Source organism: Tetrahymena thermophila (genome assembly GCF_000189635.1).
Source record: "Tetrahymena thermophila SB210 genomic scaffold scf_8254428, whole genome shotgun sequence".
NCBI classification, from domain to species: Eukaryota; Ciliophora; class Oligohymenophorea; order Hymenostomatida; family Tetrahymenidae; genus Tetrahymena; species Tetrahymena thermophila.
Genome location: NW_002476209.1, coordinates 155,614 through 175,025, shown reverse-complemented (window position 1 = coordinate 175,025; position 19,412 = coordinate 155,614). Strand labels below are relative to the sequence as shown.

Here is a 19,412-nt window from a genome sequence, read left to right as displayed (position 1 = left end):
TATTAATATTTTTTTTATTTTAGTAAACTTTGTTTATAAACTGAGTTATTTTGTTTAAATTTAAAAAATCTTAAATTTTTTTGTTCATTTTAAAAAACATTTTTTACTTTTATTTAGAGTTTTTTTTGTTCATATTTTTTATAAAGTTTTTTTTGAGAGAAAAAAATAATATCCATTGATACCTTTTATAAACACTCTCATTTCAAATTATTTAAAAATTAATAGATAGTTTTGAGATAAATGATATTGCAAATTAACAAAGAAAAAAGGTAATGATTTTAATTTCACAAATGACATGCTAATTTTTAAATAGCTGTTAGATTCTACTCTATTTAATTTCTAATGGTAATTTAAATAGCAATTGATTTCTTCAAAAAAAAGATAAACCTTTAAAAAACTAAAAAGAAAATCAGAAATTTTCTTTTAAATTAAGCTTCAAATAATAAGAAAGCAAAAACAAAATATCTACCATACTAAGAAAGTAATAAAGCTCAATAAATATTTAGCTAGTTAATTAGTTATAAGCAATTAAAAAATGAATGATCAAATGAATTTTCTTGAATATTAAAACTAACAAAATTTTAACATAAACAAGAAATATAGACCATTAACAAGTAAACCTCCTTTGAAATTGGTTAATATTGCTTTAGGTAGAGATGGGCGTAATTTCATAAACAATAAAAAAGAAAAACTTCTTCCTCCTATTGAATCGATACAATTGTAATTAAACTCTCGATTAGCCTCAGCATCACGCTGCTCATCAAATGAGAGAAATAAAGAAAATATTAATTTTCAAAATAGACCCTTACTTCCTGTCAAATCAGATTCCATATCTAATTTAATTAACAAGAAAAGAAGCTCTTCTAACTATATAAGTAATAACAAAGGTAATACAAGCACCTAATCAACCGCTTCTTCTTCATCTTCAATTTAAAATGGCAGCATTAGCACCAAAAATATAAACAACTTACAACCAAATGCTAACTAAAAATCTCCTTACCTATTTAAGTAAGGCAGCAGCTGTTCAATATAAAGATAAACAAATACTCTAAATACTGAATAATCCTCTAGTTAATGCAGTCTAAATTCTTTCGAAGACTATATTAACAAACCAAGAAAATCAACTGTTAGTTAAAATTAGATCAATAATAAGTGCAAAGAATAAAAGCCATTATCTGCATAATTTTCAAAAAAACCTAGGGTTCTAAGCGTAAAAAGATCTCAAAACCCAGATATAACCTTACTCGAAAATGCACACCCTTTAATTGAAACTTCTAGCTGTCTGCCTATACGTAATAAATTTATATTTTTAATATTATTTTGAAGTTAAAAATATAATGGGTTATATATTTGATTAATCAAATAGAAATAAATACATGTATTAAATTTAGATTTTAATTTATGATAGATAAATCTTTACAAATTTATTAATAAACAAAAGCAATGTTATTTGTTATAAAAGCTATATTTTAAATATCAAAACAGTAAAAAAGTAGATTACAGCTTTTCCTCCATAAGTCACTGCTAAAGCTTGGGCATTATTTGATGGAAGTAGTGGTAAATTTATAGATGGAAAATGTGTTCACAATCAAAGAGAAGTTGCAAGTTTAACTAAAATAATGACTTGCTACACTGTAATAGAATTTTTTGAGCAAATTTTGTAAAAAGACATGAAGAGAGTTTTTGTAAGAGTCTCTAGTCGTGCATCTCAAACAAATGGTATTTTAAGAATAAATTTAATAAGAATTACTTATATATAATAAAATATAGGTACTTCTGCCAGGTTAAAATACAATATGATTATAAGTATATGGGATCTATTATATGGATTAATGTTACCAAGTGGCAATGATAGTGCAGTTTGTTTAGCTGAGAATGTCGGCAGCTTAATGTACCTCTATTATGTTAAATAAGATAATGAAATATTGTAAGATGAATTCATTTACGATGAGTAGCTATTGCATAAAAAGTTAGAACTTGATTCGACTCCTAATACAGGAATGTAAAGATTTTTGGTTCAAATGAACATTAATGCTGTAAATTTTGAGCTGATTAATACTAACTATAGCAATCCCCATGGATTAAAAAATCCATTGAATAAATCTTCAGCTTATGATGTTGCTAAAATATCATGCAATGCTATGAAACTCGAGTCTTTTAAAAAAATTGTTACAACAAAAATTCATACAGCTTAAGTAAAAGTAAAAAATTAGTAGGGTTTATATGAAAATGTATCATGGACATGGGAAAATACAAATAAATTACTTGATAAAGGATGGTCAGGAATAAAAACAGGTATTACTGATGCAGCTGGACCTTGCTTAGCGAGCTGCATAAAGTTTAAGGATCCAATTAATGAAATAAATAGATATTTAATAATAGTAATTTTGAGTGCATAGAGTATGGATATTAGATGGTCTGAATGCTAAAAAATAGCAGCTTGGGCTGTTGAAAACTATGATCTCGAAATTTGAATTTTCAATGTATATAATTTGGTAACAAGTTTACAAGTAATTAAAATTTTAATGCAAAAATATGATTATCTTATATATAAAATCACTAATAATAATAAGGAGAAACATAATTATAAAAATTAGAAATTAAATTAATAATAAATAGAAAAATTTTGAAAACATTTTGCAGTTTTTATATTGTATGTATTTTGTAATAGTTAATGAAAATCAATATTCTTTTTTGAAATAGCAAATTTTTTGTTTGTTTAATTTTAACAACTATTTATTTATTTCAATTTAATATTTAACTAATTAATTTGCAATTATTAATTATTAGCAATTATTTAGCTCGTTGTTAAAATCAAATTTGAATGATTATTGACTGAATTAATTTGAAATTTTAATTATTTTTTAACTAAAAAAACTTTTTAACACTATCAAACATAAATTAATAAATTGATTGATTAATTAATTAATTAGTGATATCCAAAATCTTATTTTATTAATAATTCACAAACAAAATAAGTACATATATTAATATGAGTGAAATACTTAACGATTAATTAACAGACCCATCTTCTAGTTCAGTATTTAATTCTACTTCTTAATACGATAGTAGTAGTATAGTCATTCACCCTTATAATTAGTAGAATCTTAAGAGCATTAATCAGGCATATAATACTTTTGATACTTAAACAGTAGACATTAATAATAATAATCCTATCAAGATTACTGAGAATTTTGAAAGCATAGATTACTTGCAGTACAGTGCAGATACACTAACACAGTAAGCAACAAATAAATAAGGATTAATTACTGAGTCCTAGCAAATAAAATATTAGAAGCTATAAGATCTTCCTGATTTTAGATAATAAAAATTAAATTCATTCAATTAATAAAATTTAAATTGTCAATTTATTGAAAATCAAAGCAATTTAATAAGTGACACAACGATATCATAATCTAATTCAAAAATAATTTCTGATGATGAATCTGATTATAATTTTCATCACCATATTACCACTAAAGACTTATCTAATCAAAGTATTTTTTTGTTTTTATTTTATTTTTAAATTTTAATAAATGTATTTATTAATCATTAGGGATTGAAACATTTCCTGATGCAAGTATATTAGAAGGATAATACTAAAGGCTAGATTTAAGTAAGAACGAATTAAGCAGAATGAATAAAAATATCCCAAATGGAGTTAATCAATTGATTCTAAACGATAATAGATTTGCTTTTTTGACAAATATATAAGGAAGCTCGTTAACTCTAATTGAACTAAAAAATAATAGATTAATAAGTGTTTAAGGGATTAAAGTATGTTAAAATTTAAGATATTTAGATGTCTCTAATAACTTCCTCAGTGATGATTAACTGGAAGACTTAAAAGAGTTGAAAAATTTAGAAACATTACTGATGAGGCACAATCATTTAAAAGACGAATCAATAGTTGACCATTTTCATGAAAATAAGAGTTTAAAAACTCTCGATATTTCATAAAACGACTTAGAGGATATTGTTATTTAATAGAATTGTTATATTAAAAAGCTTTATTTGCAGCAAAATAAAATAGAAAGTTTCAAAGTAATAAACAATTTAACTAACAAATGGAAAGAGACTTAACCAAAAATTTTTATTTAGAAAATTGATATTTCTCATAATGGTTTGTAATATTTTGATGCAAAATATTTAATTTCTCTTAGAGATTTACTATCGTCTGACAATTCTCTTCTTGACTTAGACTTATCAAATAATTTAAAAATTAAAAAAATTGATTTAAATAGGAATTAATTAAGCAACATTAAATTTAAAGAAAATGAGATTTACTTAAAAATGAAATAACTTTTTATTTCTAGTAATAGGATAGTAAAAATTTCATTTATTTCTTAACATTTATAAGCTCTAGAGGATTTGGATATAAGCTATAATAATATAGATGATCATAATCATTTTTTTGACAATATTTCTAAGCTAAAAAATTTAATGAAGTTAAATATGGAAGGAAATCCATTCGACTAGGAAGCTAAATTAATTTAAAAGTCCCTTGAACAAAAGGAAAGGAATTACTATAAAAGCAATGATATTCAATAGATATATCAAGAAGTTAATGACTAAGATCAATATTAAAAACCTAAAATAAGTTTATCTCCTTTTGAAACAAACAAAGAAGAGAGTAAAATACTTAACTCTCATTTTACAAGTGTATCTAATAGAAAAATATAATTTTAATACAACTCACAAGATAATAATAGTAATTTATTAAATTGTTAACTTTCACCTGATATATTTAAGTCAATAGACTAGTAATATATTACTCAAAAAAGTGATATATAATAGAGTCTGGACTAAAGTACATACCTGAACAGCAAAAAGAATATGGAAGAGAGTGTTAGCTAAAATTAAAATAGTAGCTAAAATATTGACTAAGATACTAAAAATTTATAAAATTCAAATCATTTTAAAAAAGAAAAAAAAGAAATTTAATGCATTAATGAAGAAGAGGAAGAAGCTAACTTAAGGGATGGTAATTAAAAACAAAATGACATTTTCCAACAAAAATTATTTTATGAGCAAGCTTTTGAGTCAAATTTATTTAAAAAAAAAATAAATTAAAGCCAAGACTAATAATAATATGAGAGTGAGGCAAAAATATTGAATGATAAACTGAATTTTTCAATAATTGATGAAGAAGAATTTTCCTATAAAAACTTAAAGAGTAAAAGAGGAGAGAACTTTTCTTAAATAGAAATTGATAATTAAAACTAAACAAATTAAACATTTAGAAAAAAATATTCTACTAATAAGTTTTCTTAGATTGATACTAATAGGAGTGAACTAGACAATACTAATGACAACAATTAATTTAAAAAATATTCAAATAATTGTTAAAGCACTGAGTTGTTGAAAGATAAAATTTTCCATAAATCAGTCAATTAAAATCAATAATTTGATCAATCTTAAAAAGAAAATAATTTAAATTATTCTAATAGAACTTTTAATGAAATTGATGAAGAAGATAGATAGTTAAAGCTTGCTATAGAAACCATGGAAAGCAGTCTTACAGATGGTAGCTTATTAAGTGAAATTACTAATGAAATGAATAGGGAATATAGAAAAAATTTAAATTAGCTGAAAGAATACTACAAAGATAGAAAATCCAAAAAAAGTTTGAGGAAAGAAGATGGTGAAACCTTGTTGTTAATGAATTAAACTTTAATGCAAAAAATTATTCATAAGTTGGGAGATGATCCAAATTTATTGCAAAATCCTTACTACATCAAATGTAAATAGCTATTAGAATAGAATTTTCAAACTTTTGAGCCTTCGTTAGATAAAAATAAAAGCAAATTTAACTCTAAAAACGAGTAAATTTAAAATAAATCTATTCATAAAAAATAATAAGCTCGTTCAGCCAATGATCAAACTAATGCTACATCAAAAACGGATTTTATTTGCTCTCCAAAATTTTAACAAGATATGGAGAACTATTTTTAAAATGACTAATTTCCTCAAGATATAAAAAACAACTAAACTGTTAATTTAGAACATAAACATTCATCTAGAAATACATCTATACGAACTGAAAGACAATAAATGAATTTAAATTAAAACGAATAAATCAATAATCAGATGTAATATGTTAAAGCACAAAATACACTTCCAGAAAACTAAGTACAACATTATGGTAATAATAAAATTCTATTTTAAGATGAAAGTTGTTAAAATCAAGGAATTTAGTAAAATCAACATTTTGTTAGCAATACTGGTATATAAAGCAGTTCTCTAATGAGCACTTAAGAATAAGCTAGCAGTCTTTTCTTAAATAATAATTGTAATTAAAACAGAAATGCCCATAAAAAGCAAACAGATCAAAGTTATTATTAACATTCTCGTAACAATAGTAACAGCAATAGCACTAATAATTACAAAGAATAAAGTTTGTTTGAAAGTAGTAATATCTAAAATGATTACTTATGCTCCTAACCTTTATTTTCAGATTCTTCTTAAATTCCTGTAATAACAAATAATTCTCCTTTTATTAATAACATAAACAAAAAACTATATAGTTAAAGCTCGAGACTACCTTCTTATGAAGTAGAGTAATAAAACAAACTTACATACATTTAATAACAGCAAAATTAAACTTGTAGATTATTTTCAAATGAGAGAAATAAGACTAACTAAATTTATAAAAATAACAATAATTAAAACTAAGTTAATTCTTTTTATACTCAAAATTAAGATTCTAACTTTAACATATTTATATCTGAAGAAGAGTTTTTCAAAGTTTTCTAGGAATATTTAATTGCTGATGACCTGAACAATAAATGTTTTTCCAACAATAAACAATCATTAACAGTTAGAAAAAAATTCATAAAATTAATAATAAGGGAAGTATTAAGTAACTGTGATGTTTACTACAGTACTTCAACAATAGAGCAAATAATTTAAAATATTATGCCATTTGTTGAAAATGTAGAAAATGTAAGATTTGATTAACTTTACAATATATTTAATAAAAATTTATAGTCTTACTCTGATTAATTTGCATATAACAACACTGAGTGTATTACTAAAAGCTAGCATGAATCTGGATATGTATGTGATACTTAATAAGAAAGAATAAATTCATAGCTTTAATCATAATAGGAAAAACTAGAAGATAGAATAAAAACTCCTCCATAAATAATAACATTTAGAGGTAAAAAATATGAAATTGGGTCGGCATACCCAATTTCATATTTTTGAGGTAAATTAAGAGAAAGTAGCTGTGAAAAGAAAAGAAGTAATACTCTCTAAAGCAATAACCAGTAGCTTTCTTCTTAAAATCTATCAACTAATTGGAATTTGAAATCTTAGAGAAGTACTCAGCAAAAACTGTAAACTCAAGAATAAGATTAAGAGCAATATTTAGATTATATTTAAGAGCAATAAAAAATTCAAAGATTAAGAGATTTATCACCAATATCTAATAACAAAGATAATAGCAATATTTTTAGATAATTCTAAGATCAGAGCTTATGTGTTCCTATTAGTAATTAGGCTATTAATTATGGAGATTGCTCTTTCCTTTCTTCTAATAACTAAATGAATACTCTAATAAACAATGAAAGGACTAATACCTCTTTTGAATTATTTTTGCAAAAGAAAAAATGCTACAGCTAGCAAGCTACCCCTAAAACATAGAATTCTAATATCCCAAAAATTAATTAAATAAACCTTAGCTATGAAGATTTTTATTCTCATATTTCCCCTTAAGTTAATTACATACTTGAATTGTCTTCAATAAAGTCTTTAAGAGTATAAAATTCTCCTATTTCGAACAGGTCCCCAAGTCCTCATACATAAAATTCTATAAAATAAATATAATAGAATTCTGATGAATTTAAATCTGTAGAAATATTGCTAAATTAATTAAAGTTTTAAATTTATAGAATGGTAAAATCTGTTAATTAACAGGCTTTGCAGGTTTAATAAGCCAAAAAATAAAAAATGACTAAAAATATTTAGAATTTCGACTAGAATAATAAATTTATTGCATCATATATAAATAATTATACCTTATAATTTTATGATTATATAATCCTCTTCCATTCTACAGAGTTAACTCAATTAGGAAAAATCTTAGAAACCTCATTTTTAAAGTATTACGGAGAAAGCCCAACAATATTTTCTCTTAAAAAAAATATTGCAATACAAGAACAGGAAAAGTAAAATAAACATATAAAAATAATTTTTAACCTTTTTAAAAATTAAATAGATATTTTAAGAAGAAGAAATTTAATATTTCAACTCAAAACTAAACATAATTAAATATTTCTGACATCGAAGGACAAAGATCTAAATGGAGAATTATTGTAAGCAAGGTATATTTGGGCAAATGTTTAATAGATTCTAGCAACACAATAGACACCTTTGATATGGATAACTTATTAGAATATGCCATAGAGTAAATTTCTTAAAATGAAATTATTAATTTAAAATAAATATATATTTTTCAAAAAATTTTTTTAAATTTATAAAAACCATATTAAATAATATTATTATTTATAAAAAAAGGCAAGGTTATACATCTGTTTTTATTGAGAAAAGTGATGCTTACATTCTATTTGATAATACTTTAGCTTATCCTCTCTACTTATGTGAATACTTTAACACAATAACTTTATGAAATTAATAAGTGCAAATATATATTTTTTTTGAAAGTATTTTTATTAAACTTTCTTAACAAAAATTATTGAATTTAGAAAGTTTTTTGTTACCATTAAAATAATCTGTTTTTATTTAATCAAAAATGTATTTCAATTAAATCATAACAGATCTAAAATTTTAATTTCTCAAATTTTAATTGTAAAATATCAAAAATTCTTTTTAATATTATTAAAGTATTGTAATTATTTTTGGATATTTTTTATAAACTCAATTACAGCATTGTTATAAAATCAAAAACATAGTATCAGTAAATGAAAAATAGTCATTTAAATACATTTAAAGAAACTAGCTAAAGAAAGAGATCAAGTAGTGGAGAAAGAAACTTGATGAGGTATTCAGCTGGAGGTAAAACACAATTTAGCCTAAACTTATTTTTTCAAAGAATGTATATGATTTAGGAGGTAGAGTAAGTAAAACATCAAGTTTTACTCCACAAATGATCAAATTAGAATCAATAGCAAGCGTTAAAATGCCACTTTGCACAAGAGGTGAACTCCACAAAGTAAGATTACTTATAAAAATAAGATCTTATATATAAATTTCAAATGATTTAATTACATTCTAAAATATTTATTAACATTTGTAATGTTTATTATAAATTATTTAAATGTAGCTTAGTTAGTTAGAATTAGTTTGCTTAGAGTAAGGATGCTCTGATTAGTATAAGTTAATATGTGCTTATTGCAGAGATACGATGCATAAAAATCATGATGTTAGATCTATAAAATATATGCTAAATGAATTAATAAAATATTTATATGATGATGAAACAAAAAATGTTATGAATGATGATATCCATAAGTAGTTTAAGCACATGATAGATTGCATCAAGGAAATAAAAGAATAATTACTAATTTTAGAATAAAAAATCAAGGATAGCGAAATTAAGTTTTAGAGGGATTATATTGATCCCATAAATAGAGAGAGATCTATAGTTGAAAGTTTAATAAAGCAAATTTCTAAAGGTTCAAATAATTAAACAAGTGTTAATGAGTGCTTACATAACTTGTTTAAGTATGTAAAACCCACAAAAGATTCTTTTATGATTGAAAAGGAGTCTCAAAATTTTAATATTTAATCCATAGAAAAACAAACTATGTTATTTCAAGGACGACTTATGAAAGAAATAGAATAGTTGAGCCAAACAATTAAAAAAACTAGTTAGGCTACAAATTATAATATAATGACTTTTTACTCTGAAGAACATGAATATTTATTAGAAGATAAGGCTGACACAATTATATTATCAAGAGAGTCAGACATACTCCATTTAGAGCCAATAACAACAAAGGTTTTGATTAAAGATTACGTATCTGATGTCTTTGTGTTTGAATTACAAAAATATAAATAACTCATCTCATTTAGTATAGCAGATATATAAAAGTAAATTTTGTCATTTAAAGACAGAAAAAAAATGATAACTTTAATAAAAAATGATAAATAAATATTAGGTAATTTTAAAACTCAGATACAATACATAGAATATCATAAATTATAGATAGACTACCTCAATCTATTGAAAAACTATCAATCTCATTAGCATGGTAAATTTGAAATAAAAGTAAAAATAAATGAGTTTAGATTAATATTAGGGATAAAGACTTGCTTGATGAAGATATTTTAGTCCTCTTTTAGAATATAAACCACTCAAAATTTCCCTATTTGAAAATTTTAGATTTAGATTTTGGAAAGTATTGTTTATTTTATTTGAGTTTTTTTTAGCTTTAAATTTTTATATAAAAGTTCTTCTTTAGCTATTTCTGTTTTAACAGATAAGTCAATGATATTTTTAGCTAATTCAATCTCTTCGTTTTAGGATTCTCTTTGGGTTTTGAATTTGAATCTTTATTGGTAAATATTTTAGTTGTAGTTTTATTTAAAGCAGTTTAAAATATTATAATTTAGTTGGGGATTATCAAATATTGCTTTGACAGATAAAGGAGTCAAAACATTAGTAGAAGGAATAGGTCAACTAGCAAACTTAGCCAAACTCTATTTAAATCTATTTGGGTAGTTAATTGTGTTTTTGATGATTAATATGACAAGTAATTTTTTTTTTAAATAGATGGGGTGAATAAAAACCTGAATAAATATCAGATAGAGCAGTAAAAGAACTTGCTTAAAATATTAGAGAATTACATAATGCTTAATGTATAGAATTAGATCTCGGTTGGTATAGATAAAATTATATGTTAAAGAAATATTAAATTTATTTTTCTGTTTATACTAGTTGGGGTGAAAAAAATCCATCTGTGACTTCAAAGTCATTAAAATATCTAAGTGATATGATAGATTCTCTTTACTTTGTAAAAGATTTAAGTCTGAATTTAAATTAGTAAATAGAAATAATTTAAAAATGCTTTAAATAAATATGCTTTTTTTTATAAATTAGTTGGGCAAATAAAAATACAAAAATGTTAGATACAGATATAAGACAGTTCTTTAAAAGCATGATGAATTGGAAGCATTTGTAGAAACTCTATTTAAATATTTAGGAGTATTTAAATTTATTTAACTATTAAATTAAAATAATTTGTAAAATAATTAAATAATTAGTTGGGAAGAGATCTCGATGGTTTTAAAACATGAGCTTTCATAAGCTGTTAAAGTTAACTTAAATAATCCTAATATAAAAATATTAATAGATAATCAATGAAATAAATAAAATGCTGAAATTTAATTAACAAAATATAATTTTTTGCATTAATTATATAAATATCTAAATAAAACTATTAATTTAAATATTTTAAGAGTAATTATAACTCAATAATTAATCCTTTAAATGTTTACCTTATTATATTTTATATAATATGTTACTTGTAATATATTATTTTTCAAATTTAAAATAAAGGAAGTATTAATTTGATTAATTTTATACTAAATAATTCGTCATGAAATCAAGAATAATATTTAATTTTAATGTCAACGAAGAATTTAATCATAATAAAAGACATACATCATGCTTGAATAAAATAAATAAGTCGTATTAATTTTCTACTAAAATAAAATGGTAAATAAAATAGTAAAAATTGTAATTTATATGAGCATTAAGGGTAGATTAAATATAAAAACTAAAATTAACGTTGCATTGTATAGAATAAAGAGGTGTATAAAATTAAGAACATTAATCAGTGAAAATAATGGAGAAACCAAAACCAGTATTCCTTTTTATTATTAGGTAATATATTTGATATAATTAGTTCTAGTTTGCGTTTAACTTGAAGAATTTCTTCTTAGGTATGTTTTTAAAATAAGAAATTATTGTTCTTGCATACTAATACTAAAATATTTAAAACATATTTTTTGTACTAAATTTTTAATGATAAAATTTAAATGAGTAACTATATGAGTGTTTATTCTTAATATATTTGTTTTTCTTCTAATTGTATAAAAAGAATGTTTTCTACCAAAGATAATAGTAAGAGTCGAAAATTAATTTGTAACTAAAAATCTTAAAAATTAAGTCAAATTAATTATTCCTTTTATTAATATTAACAAAATCAAAGACAATTTTCCTTTGATTTTTCGAAAAAATTAAAAGTAAGAAAATTATTGGCTAAAAATTTAGATTATTTGTTGATAAATATTATATTTAATTTGATGGGTGATGTAATATTATCTTCTTAAAATAGGAATCAAAAGCTCTTAACATTTATTAAGATGATATATTAATTTTAATTGATCAAATTTCTCCCCAATTTGATCATATCGTATAACATACAGCTTAATTGATATCAAATCTTGAAATCTTAGAGACCAAAATCACTGTTTATAATTAAATTAAATTAAAATTCTTAACTAATAAAATTTTAGTAAAAATAATGATGAAGAGCTATATTTTCATACCATTAATACTAGTAGCAGCTCTGATTGCTGTTGGCACTGGAATTTACAGTAACAAGTAAGTCAAACTTTTTTACATTTCTAAAAAAATTAGCTTTTATTTTAATGATTTCTCTTATAAACTTAACAAATGTTTTATCTTATTTAGTATTGTTAAAACAATGAAATTTTTTTTATTTGAAAGTTGAATTTATCATAAAACTGATTGATTGATCATTAATTAAGAATATGACCAAATATTTAAAAACCAATTTCATCATTTTATTTTAAATAATTCTAGTTCCCGTAACCTAAAGATTGAAAATGATGACGAGAGCTTGTAAGGATTCATTCCTCCCTTATAGAATGGTCCTATACCTTTAAGTGGAAATTATTATGTTTCCACTTTTGAACAACTAAATGCTACTCATTACAATATTTACGTTAATTATTATGGCAGCGAAGCTTATTATGCAATGGGCAAAAATAAATTAATTACAAACTTGTTAGTCTAAATTGTCATCAATGATAAAAACTAGCTAGGTATTAAAATTTCTGATAGAGTTTATCGTCGTTTTGAAGTTCCTTATAACAACTTATACCCTCACGATAAAGTTTTCAACTTCCCTGCAGATAACAACTTTGATATTTCTATCCCTAAATCTGGTGAAAAATTCTCTTTGACAATTAAGCGCAAAGATACTGGTGAAGTAGTATTTGATACAACTAACAAGTTCTTCGTTTTTTCTGATCTTTATCATTACATTTCAATCGATATGAAGGACGAATATATCTATGGTTTAGGTGAAAGAAGAAACAAATAATTCGTATATACTAGTGGAAAATACACCTTTTTAAATAAGGACTAGTATATGGAAATATCTGATGGATAACCTGATTAACAAACATATGGTACTCATCCTATGTATCTTCGTAGAGAACAAAGTGGAAACTTCCATATTGTTTTCTTGCGAAACTATAATTCTATCTAAGCTTAATACACAAAGAATCAAGAGTTGGCTTTCATGGTAATATATAACTTTTAAAAATCTATTGTTTTTATTATGAAAAATTAAAACAATTCATCAAAATTTCTTTTGCTTGATGAAAATCTGATTTGTGTATAAATTACTCATGAATTTTAAAGCTCTACATCAATAAGCTAGTTTTGTTTTTTTATTTTAGATTTACAGATAAGATAATCAAAAAATAATTGTAAATATCCTGATCAAATAATTTACTCATCATTTATCAATAAAATTTATAAATTTATGAGTCACAATTACCTCAAAAAAAAATCATGGCCAATCACAACAAAAAATGTGTAAATTAAAAAAGCTTAAACAATGAAGCAAAAAGTATCAAATTATAAATGTAAACTTGCTTGGCATTTATAAATAGAGCTGAATTAAATTTAATACAAAAATTAAATTTTTTTAAAAAGGAAGTAAATAAGTTAATAGAAATAATTTGACTATCTGATATAATATGAAAAACATAATATTAAGATTGAATATAGTGATGTTAAGATTTCATTTATAGTTATTTGAAATAATTAATTACTCGATATTGCTGTTAATAATTTCGCATTAATCTCTAATTAAATCACATTTAATAAAAGAATTATTTTTTTATACGTAAAAAAAATTCATAAGGATATAAAAAAAGCAATACAGCATTAGCTTAGATTTTTGAATGAAAATTTCTTTTCAAATTTTAATATTTCTAAAAATTTTTAATCATAGGTTGTTGGTGGTCTCTTAGAATTTAAAATCTTTTTGGGAGACAAAAATCCTGAAACTTCATTACTTCAATATCATGAATATATCAATGGTTTTTCACTACATCCTTTCTGGTCTCACGGCTACCACTAATGCAGATGGGGATATAACACAAGTGAAAAAATGATTGATGTTTGGAATAAATTCAATTAATTGGATTTACCTATTGACACTATTTGGTCAGATATCGATTACATGAACGAATTAACTGACTTCACTATTGATACTTCCCGTTACGACATTACTGAAATGAACAAAATGTGTAAATATTTTTTTGCATCTAAAACTTCAATTATGTATGTCTCCCTTAAATTTAAAAAATAGTAAACAGAGAAGTTCCAGAAGGTTTGCATTGGGTTCCTATTATTGATGCTGGTATTGCTATTGGTGATGTATCTAACGAAAGAGGTAAAGAATTAGGTGTTTATCAAAAGTCTAATAAGACTGGTGAAGATTTAATTGGTTGTGTTTGGCCAGGTAAAGTTAATTATCCTGACTTCAACCATCCTAAATCTTACGAATTTTGGGCTGAAGGCTTAATGAATTTAACTAAAAATTATGGTATTACTCCTAGTGGTTTTTGGATTGACATGAATGAGTTTTCAAATTTCATTAATGGTGAAATTTCTGATGATGAAGTTTGCATTATGCCTAATGATCCTAATGCTCCTATTCATGAAATTTACCTTGGTATTAGAGTTGAAGATTCCTATACAAAAATTCCATTTTTCGGTAAGCATTCATTTATTTTATTCTTTTTTGATTTTGTAAATTAAATTTTTTAATTAATAACCAATTTATTAGTTGGAGGTAGTGACCATCCCTTATAAGAAAAGACTATGAGTTACGATGCTCCCAAATATAACTCCCCTGATGCTTAAACTGTTTATTTCCCTAACTATAACTTAAGGGAGTTCGACTTCCATAACTTAAATGGTTTCAGTGAAGGTATTGCCACTAACTATGCCTTAAAAAAAATGGGCAATAAATTACCTTTCATCATATCAAGATCTCAAATAGCTGGTTCTGGTTAATTTGTCTAACACTGGACAGGTGATAATGGTGCTAATTGGGACTTCTTAAAATACTCTTTAAGTGAAATTTTCAATTACAATTTATATGGTATTCCAATGACAGGTGTTGATATTTGTGGATTTGCTATGAATACAACTGCTGAACTTTGTGCTCGTTGGATGTAAGTAGGTGCTTTCTACCCCTTCAGTAGAAATCACAATGCTAACGACACTATCTCTCAAGAGCCCTATGCATTCTAGGAAGATTACGTTCTCACATCAAGCAAAAAATCTCTCAAGTTAAGATATGCATTATTAAAATAATATTATGCTTATTTCATTCTTTCTAACGGTGTTGGATCTATCTTCCGTCCTTCATTCTTTAATTTCCCTGATGATGAAAACCTCTTAACCAATGATTAGTAGTTTATGATAGCTGACTCTCTTTTGGTATTATAATTTCTTATTAAAAAATATTTTATTGATAAATAATTTTAATTAATAGGGATAACCTGTTTTAGCCTAATCTTAAAACCCTGATCAAAAAACTACTACTATCGAATATTACTTCCCTAAAGGAGGAGCTTTCTATGATTTCATCAGTGACCTTTCTAATCCAGATACTTAAAGATACACAAGTGGTGACAATGGCAATATCAAAACTGTTAAGTTCGATGATATAATGCCTCTTTACATAAGAGAAGGTTACATTGTATTCACTCAATTAACTAATACCCCAAATAGAGCTAGATTGTTAAATAGCAATTTTGAAATTCATGTTGCTTTTGAGAAGTAATAAGATAATGTATACTTTGCACAAGGTAAATTTGTAGCCCTCCAAGACTACTCAGATGATAGTTTAATTAATAAATGTATTGGAGATAATAACTGTGGTTTTGGTATAAAAATAACTGGTATTGTTGAAAACAATAATTTATAATTATCAATATAAATTGAAGGTTAAACTAACAAAACTAACTTTGAATCTATATTAGTTACTAAGATTATTCCTTATGCTATTGATCTTAAGTTTGATTCTTCCACAAGTGTCTTTGAAATAAAATAAAGTGGAATAATTGAAAGTTCAATTCCTCTAAAAACTGCTGAGTAATTTTGAAGAAAAAATATCTTCATTATTGACTTCTTCGTTTTGAATGATATATTTTATTAAAAATAATTATCTTATAGTTCATTCATTCTTATATGTAATAAATTTTTTAGTAAAGTAAATTTATTAAATAAATATTGAAAAATGTTAAAAAATCATTTCATCATTTAAAATTGATATTTTTCATCAATTAATAAATTCAGATATTAAAATAATTCTAGAATATCTATTTATTTATCATTTACTTAAATTTTGAAATTAGATAAAAGATATAAAGATATTTATTTGTACACATATTTATAAATAAATATATGCATTCTTTTACTCAAAAAATTATTGAATATAAATTGATATCAAATTAGTATCTTCTAATTATTTTTTTATATCAAACTTAATAAGCCTACATATTTTTTATTATTAATTAAATAAAATAAATAGAGTATTCTTAAACTATTTTGATTGTTAAGAAATTCAAACAAAAAATGATAAATCTTACTAAGGGAATCTCAAATTCTTTATTAAAAAATAAGGCTAACTTTTTACAAAAGAAGTAATTTTTAAATAGCATCAATTACTGGTTTTCTGTTATTCCTCATGAAAAAAAAGTTCACATTTTGTACAGTGATTATAATAATATTCATTTCAATTTAGCTACTGAAGAATATCTTTATGAGCACTCTGATTTGAAACACCCTACTCTATTTTTATGGAGAAATGATAAAACAATAGTCATCGGTAAAATAAAAGTTAAAATAAACTCATCTGTTCCTAAAAGTATTTTCTTGTTTAAATAAAGGGAGACATTAAAATCCTTGGAAAGAATGCTTTATATAAAATATGGAGAAAGACAATATTAATTTAGCTAGAAGAAGAACAGGTGGTGGAGCAGTTTATTAAGATTTAGGTAAATTATTTATTTAACATTAAACAAAACTTATGTATTAAATAAATTATTAGGAAATTCTTGTTTTTCATTTTTGACTCCTATTTTTGATGAATCTTTACCTCTTGATTCCAAAAAAGTAAACAATAAGATTCTTTTATAAGCCTTGAAAAATGTTGGGATAGAAGCAGAGTTTTCTGGAAGAAATGATTTACTATTTTAAGGAAGAAAGGTATAAATACTAATTTTTATGGGCTAAAAAAAAATATTTTTATTAAATCCAAAAAAGATATCAGGATCTGCATACCAAATAAATCTTGGAAAAACAGATGGGACAGGTAAAAAAGCACTTCATCATGGCACAATGCTTTTAAATGTAGATACTCAAAATGTGAAACAATATTTAAACCCAAACAAAGAAAAGCTTAAAAGCAAAGGAGTTGATAGTGTTATTTCTAGAATAATTAATTTACAAGAAGTTAAGCCTGATCTAGACCATAAGATGCTTTGTGATTTGATAGAACAAGAATTTATAAACCATTATCAAGGATATGAGGTTATTAGAGATAATTTAAAATATGAATCACTCTAGAACTAACCTAAAATAAAAGAAATATACACAGAACTTAAATCATGGGATTGGGTAAAAATTAATCAAAAAAAACAAAACATCATATATATGTTATAAAAATAGATTTATGGACATACTCCTTAATTTACAAATACCATTGAAACAAGATTTGATTGGGGTATAGTTGATGTAAACTTCTAAGTTAATAACAGTAAAAATAAATATATTTACTTACAATTATCTTATTGTTTATTTTTAAAAATAGATGTTATCAAAGCTTGCAAGGTTTGGAGTGACTGTTTATATGCAGACTATATTACAAGAATAAATTAATTATTTAACGAATATTAATTTACCTATGATTAGTCAGGAATGTAATAGTTATGTCATCTTGTCAAATTAGAGTTCTACACAAATCCTGATTTAGTAAAATTCACAGAACAACTTGAAGATTGGCTTAAACGTTCAATTTGAAAGTTTTAAAAATTTTCATTATTCTAATTATAATTTAAATAATATGTTCTCATTTTTATTTATTTCTGTAAAATTAAAACCTATAAATTTCTATAGAAGCAAAACTATCTTTTAAAAATAATTAAATTATATTTAAAAAATAATAAATTGAATTTGAATGTTTTACATGTAAATAATAAATAAAAAGTTTTATAACTTTGAAGATTTTTTAAGTTTCTTTCAGAAAATTAATTATTTAATATTTTACTATAATTTTACTATTGAATTATTTTAATAGCATTTTTTCATTTTTATAATTTCTGTAAAATTTCAAATAAAAAATTTAAATATATCTAAATTATTTATCTTTATAAATAATTCAATTTTATATAAAATAATTTTTTTCAAATCAATTTTTAAAATTTTAAAATAAAATTAATGAGTTTATTTTATAAATATCATTTTATTGCCTAAATTTATGTGGAATGCTTTTCATGCAAATAATAATAAAAAAATTTTATAACAACGAAGACTTTTGAAGTTTTTTAAAAAAAATGAATTCTTTAATAAGTTGCTAATAAATAATGTATTAAATACTTATTTTTATTTAATTTACTGGCATGAAAATTCTTATAGAAATAAATCTTTTTAAGTTTTATTCAAACTATATTAAATTCTATTTTTAAATTTACTATTTTAGAAGTTAAATTGTTAATTTTTTTCATTATTTTTTATTAGTTAATTAATTAAAATAAAAAATGATATAAATATTTAAAAGTATTTCAATAAACTAATTTTTAAGCAAAAATTTTGATCTTAAAAAACAAAAACATTAATTAATACATATACAAAAAAATATTTGTATTAAACTTAGAACTCTTCCTACTATTTTTAGTATCTATAATAAAATATTCTAAGAAACTACTCTTACAAGATATTAAAATTCAATGCTGCTATCTTTCATCAGAAATTTAATAGAAGCAAATCATGTTAAGATCCTAAAATATTTATAAATTAAATGTTTTAGAATCATAGTTTAACAAAATTTAGATTTAGTTAAACTTATATCCTTCAGAATGAGTCTTTTGAGAAACTCATATCTCTTAGC

General features: G+C 23.3%; 5 protein-coding genes across 5 annotated transcripts; all 5 read left to right on the top strand. All coding sequences in view use genetic code 6, as the record gives it.

The window, feature by feature from the left end:
- Positions 1 to 535: 535 nt before the first annotated feature.
- TTHERM_00535660 (D-alanyl-D-alanine carboxypeptidase family protein) lies at positions 536 to 2,474 on the top strand (the record flags this gene model as incomplete). Its single annotated transcript, XM_001023475.2, has 3 exons — positions 536 to 1,292; positions 1,486 to 1,719; positions 1,771 to 2,474. 3 exons carry the CDS (start codon positions 536 to 538, stop codon positions 2,472 to 2,474), a joined length of 1,695 nt encoding a protein of 564 aa, XP_001023475.2.
- Positions 2,475 to 2,923: 449 nt separating this feature from the next.
- On the top strand, positions 2,924 to 7,209 carry TTHERM_00535650 (hypothetical protein; the record flags this gene model as incomplete). Its single annotated transcript, XM_001023474.2, has 2 exons — positions 2,924 to 3,497; positions 3,557 to 7,209. The coding sequence occupies exons 1-2, from the start codon at positions 2,993 to 2,995 to the stop codon at positions 7,207 to 7,209; spliced, it is 4,158 nt and encodes a 1,385-aa protein (XP_001023474.2). The 5' UTR covers positions 2,924 to 2,992.
- Positions 7,210 to 8,924: 1,715 nt separating this feature from the next.
- On the top strand, positions 8,925 to 11,329 carry TTHERM_000535649 (hypothetical protein; the record flags this gene model as incomplete). The annotated part of the gene is made up of 11 exons (XM_012799798.1): positions 8,925 to 9,018; positions 9,072 to 9,175; positions 9,287 to 10,056; positions 10,125 to 10,217; positions 10,266 to 10,364; positions 10,417 to 10,524; positions 10,579 to 10,683; positions 10,739 to 10,846; positions 10,904 to 11,008; positions 11,066 to 11,170; positions 11,230 to 11,329. 11 exons carry the CDS (start codon positions 8,925 to 8,927, stop codon positions 11,327 to 11,329), a joined length of 1,791 nt encoding a protein of 596 aa, XP_012655252.1.
- A 1,125-nt stretch (positions 11,330 to 12,454) lies between these two features.
- On the top strand, positions 12,455 to 16,552 carry TTHERM_00535640 (glycoside hydrolase family 31 protein). The gene is made up of 6 exons (XM_001023473.3): positions 12,455 to 12,574; positions 12,797 to 13,523; positions 14,241 to 14,538; positions 14,601 to 15,008; positions 15,081 to 15,739; positions 15,795 to 16,552. The coding sequence occupies exons 1-6, from the start codon at positions 12,495 to 12,497 to the stop codon at positions 16,404 to 16,406; spliced, it is 2,784 nt and encodes a 927-aa protein (XP_001023473.2). The 5' UTR covers positions 12,455 to 12,494; the 3' UTR covers positions 16,407 to 16,552.
- Positions 16,553 to 16,879: 327 nt separating this feature from the next.
- TTHERM_00535630 (lipoate-protein ligase A) lies at positions 16,880 to 18,325 on the top strand (the record flags this gene model as incomplete). Its single annotated transcript, XM_001023472.1, has 6 exons — positions 16,880 to 17,132; positions 17,194 to 17,301; positions 17,355 to 17,512; positions 17,570 to 17,923; positions 17,975 to 18,062; positions 18,117 to 18,325. The coding sequence occupies 6 exons, from the start codon at positions 16,880 to 16,882 to the stop codon at positions 18,323 to 18,325; spliced, it is 1,170 nt and encodes a 389-aa protein (XP_001023472.1).
- Between the last annotated feature and the right edge of the window lie 1,087 nt (positions 18,326 to 19,412).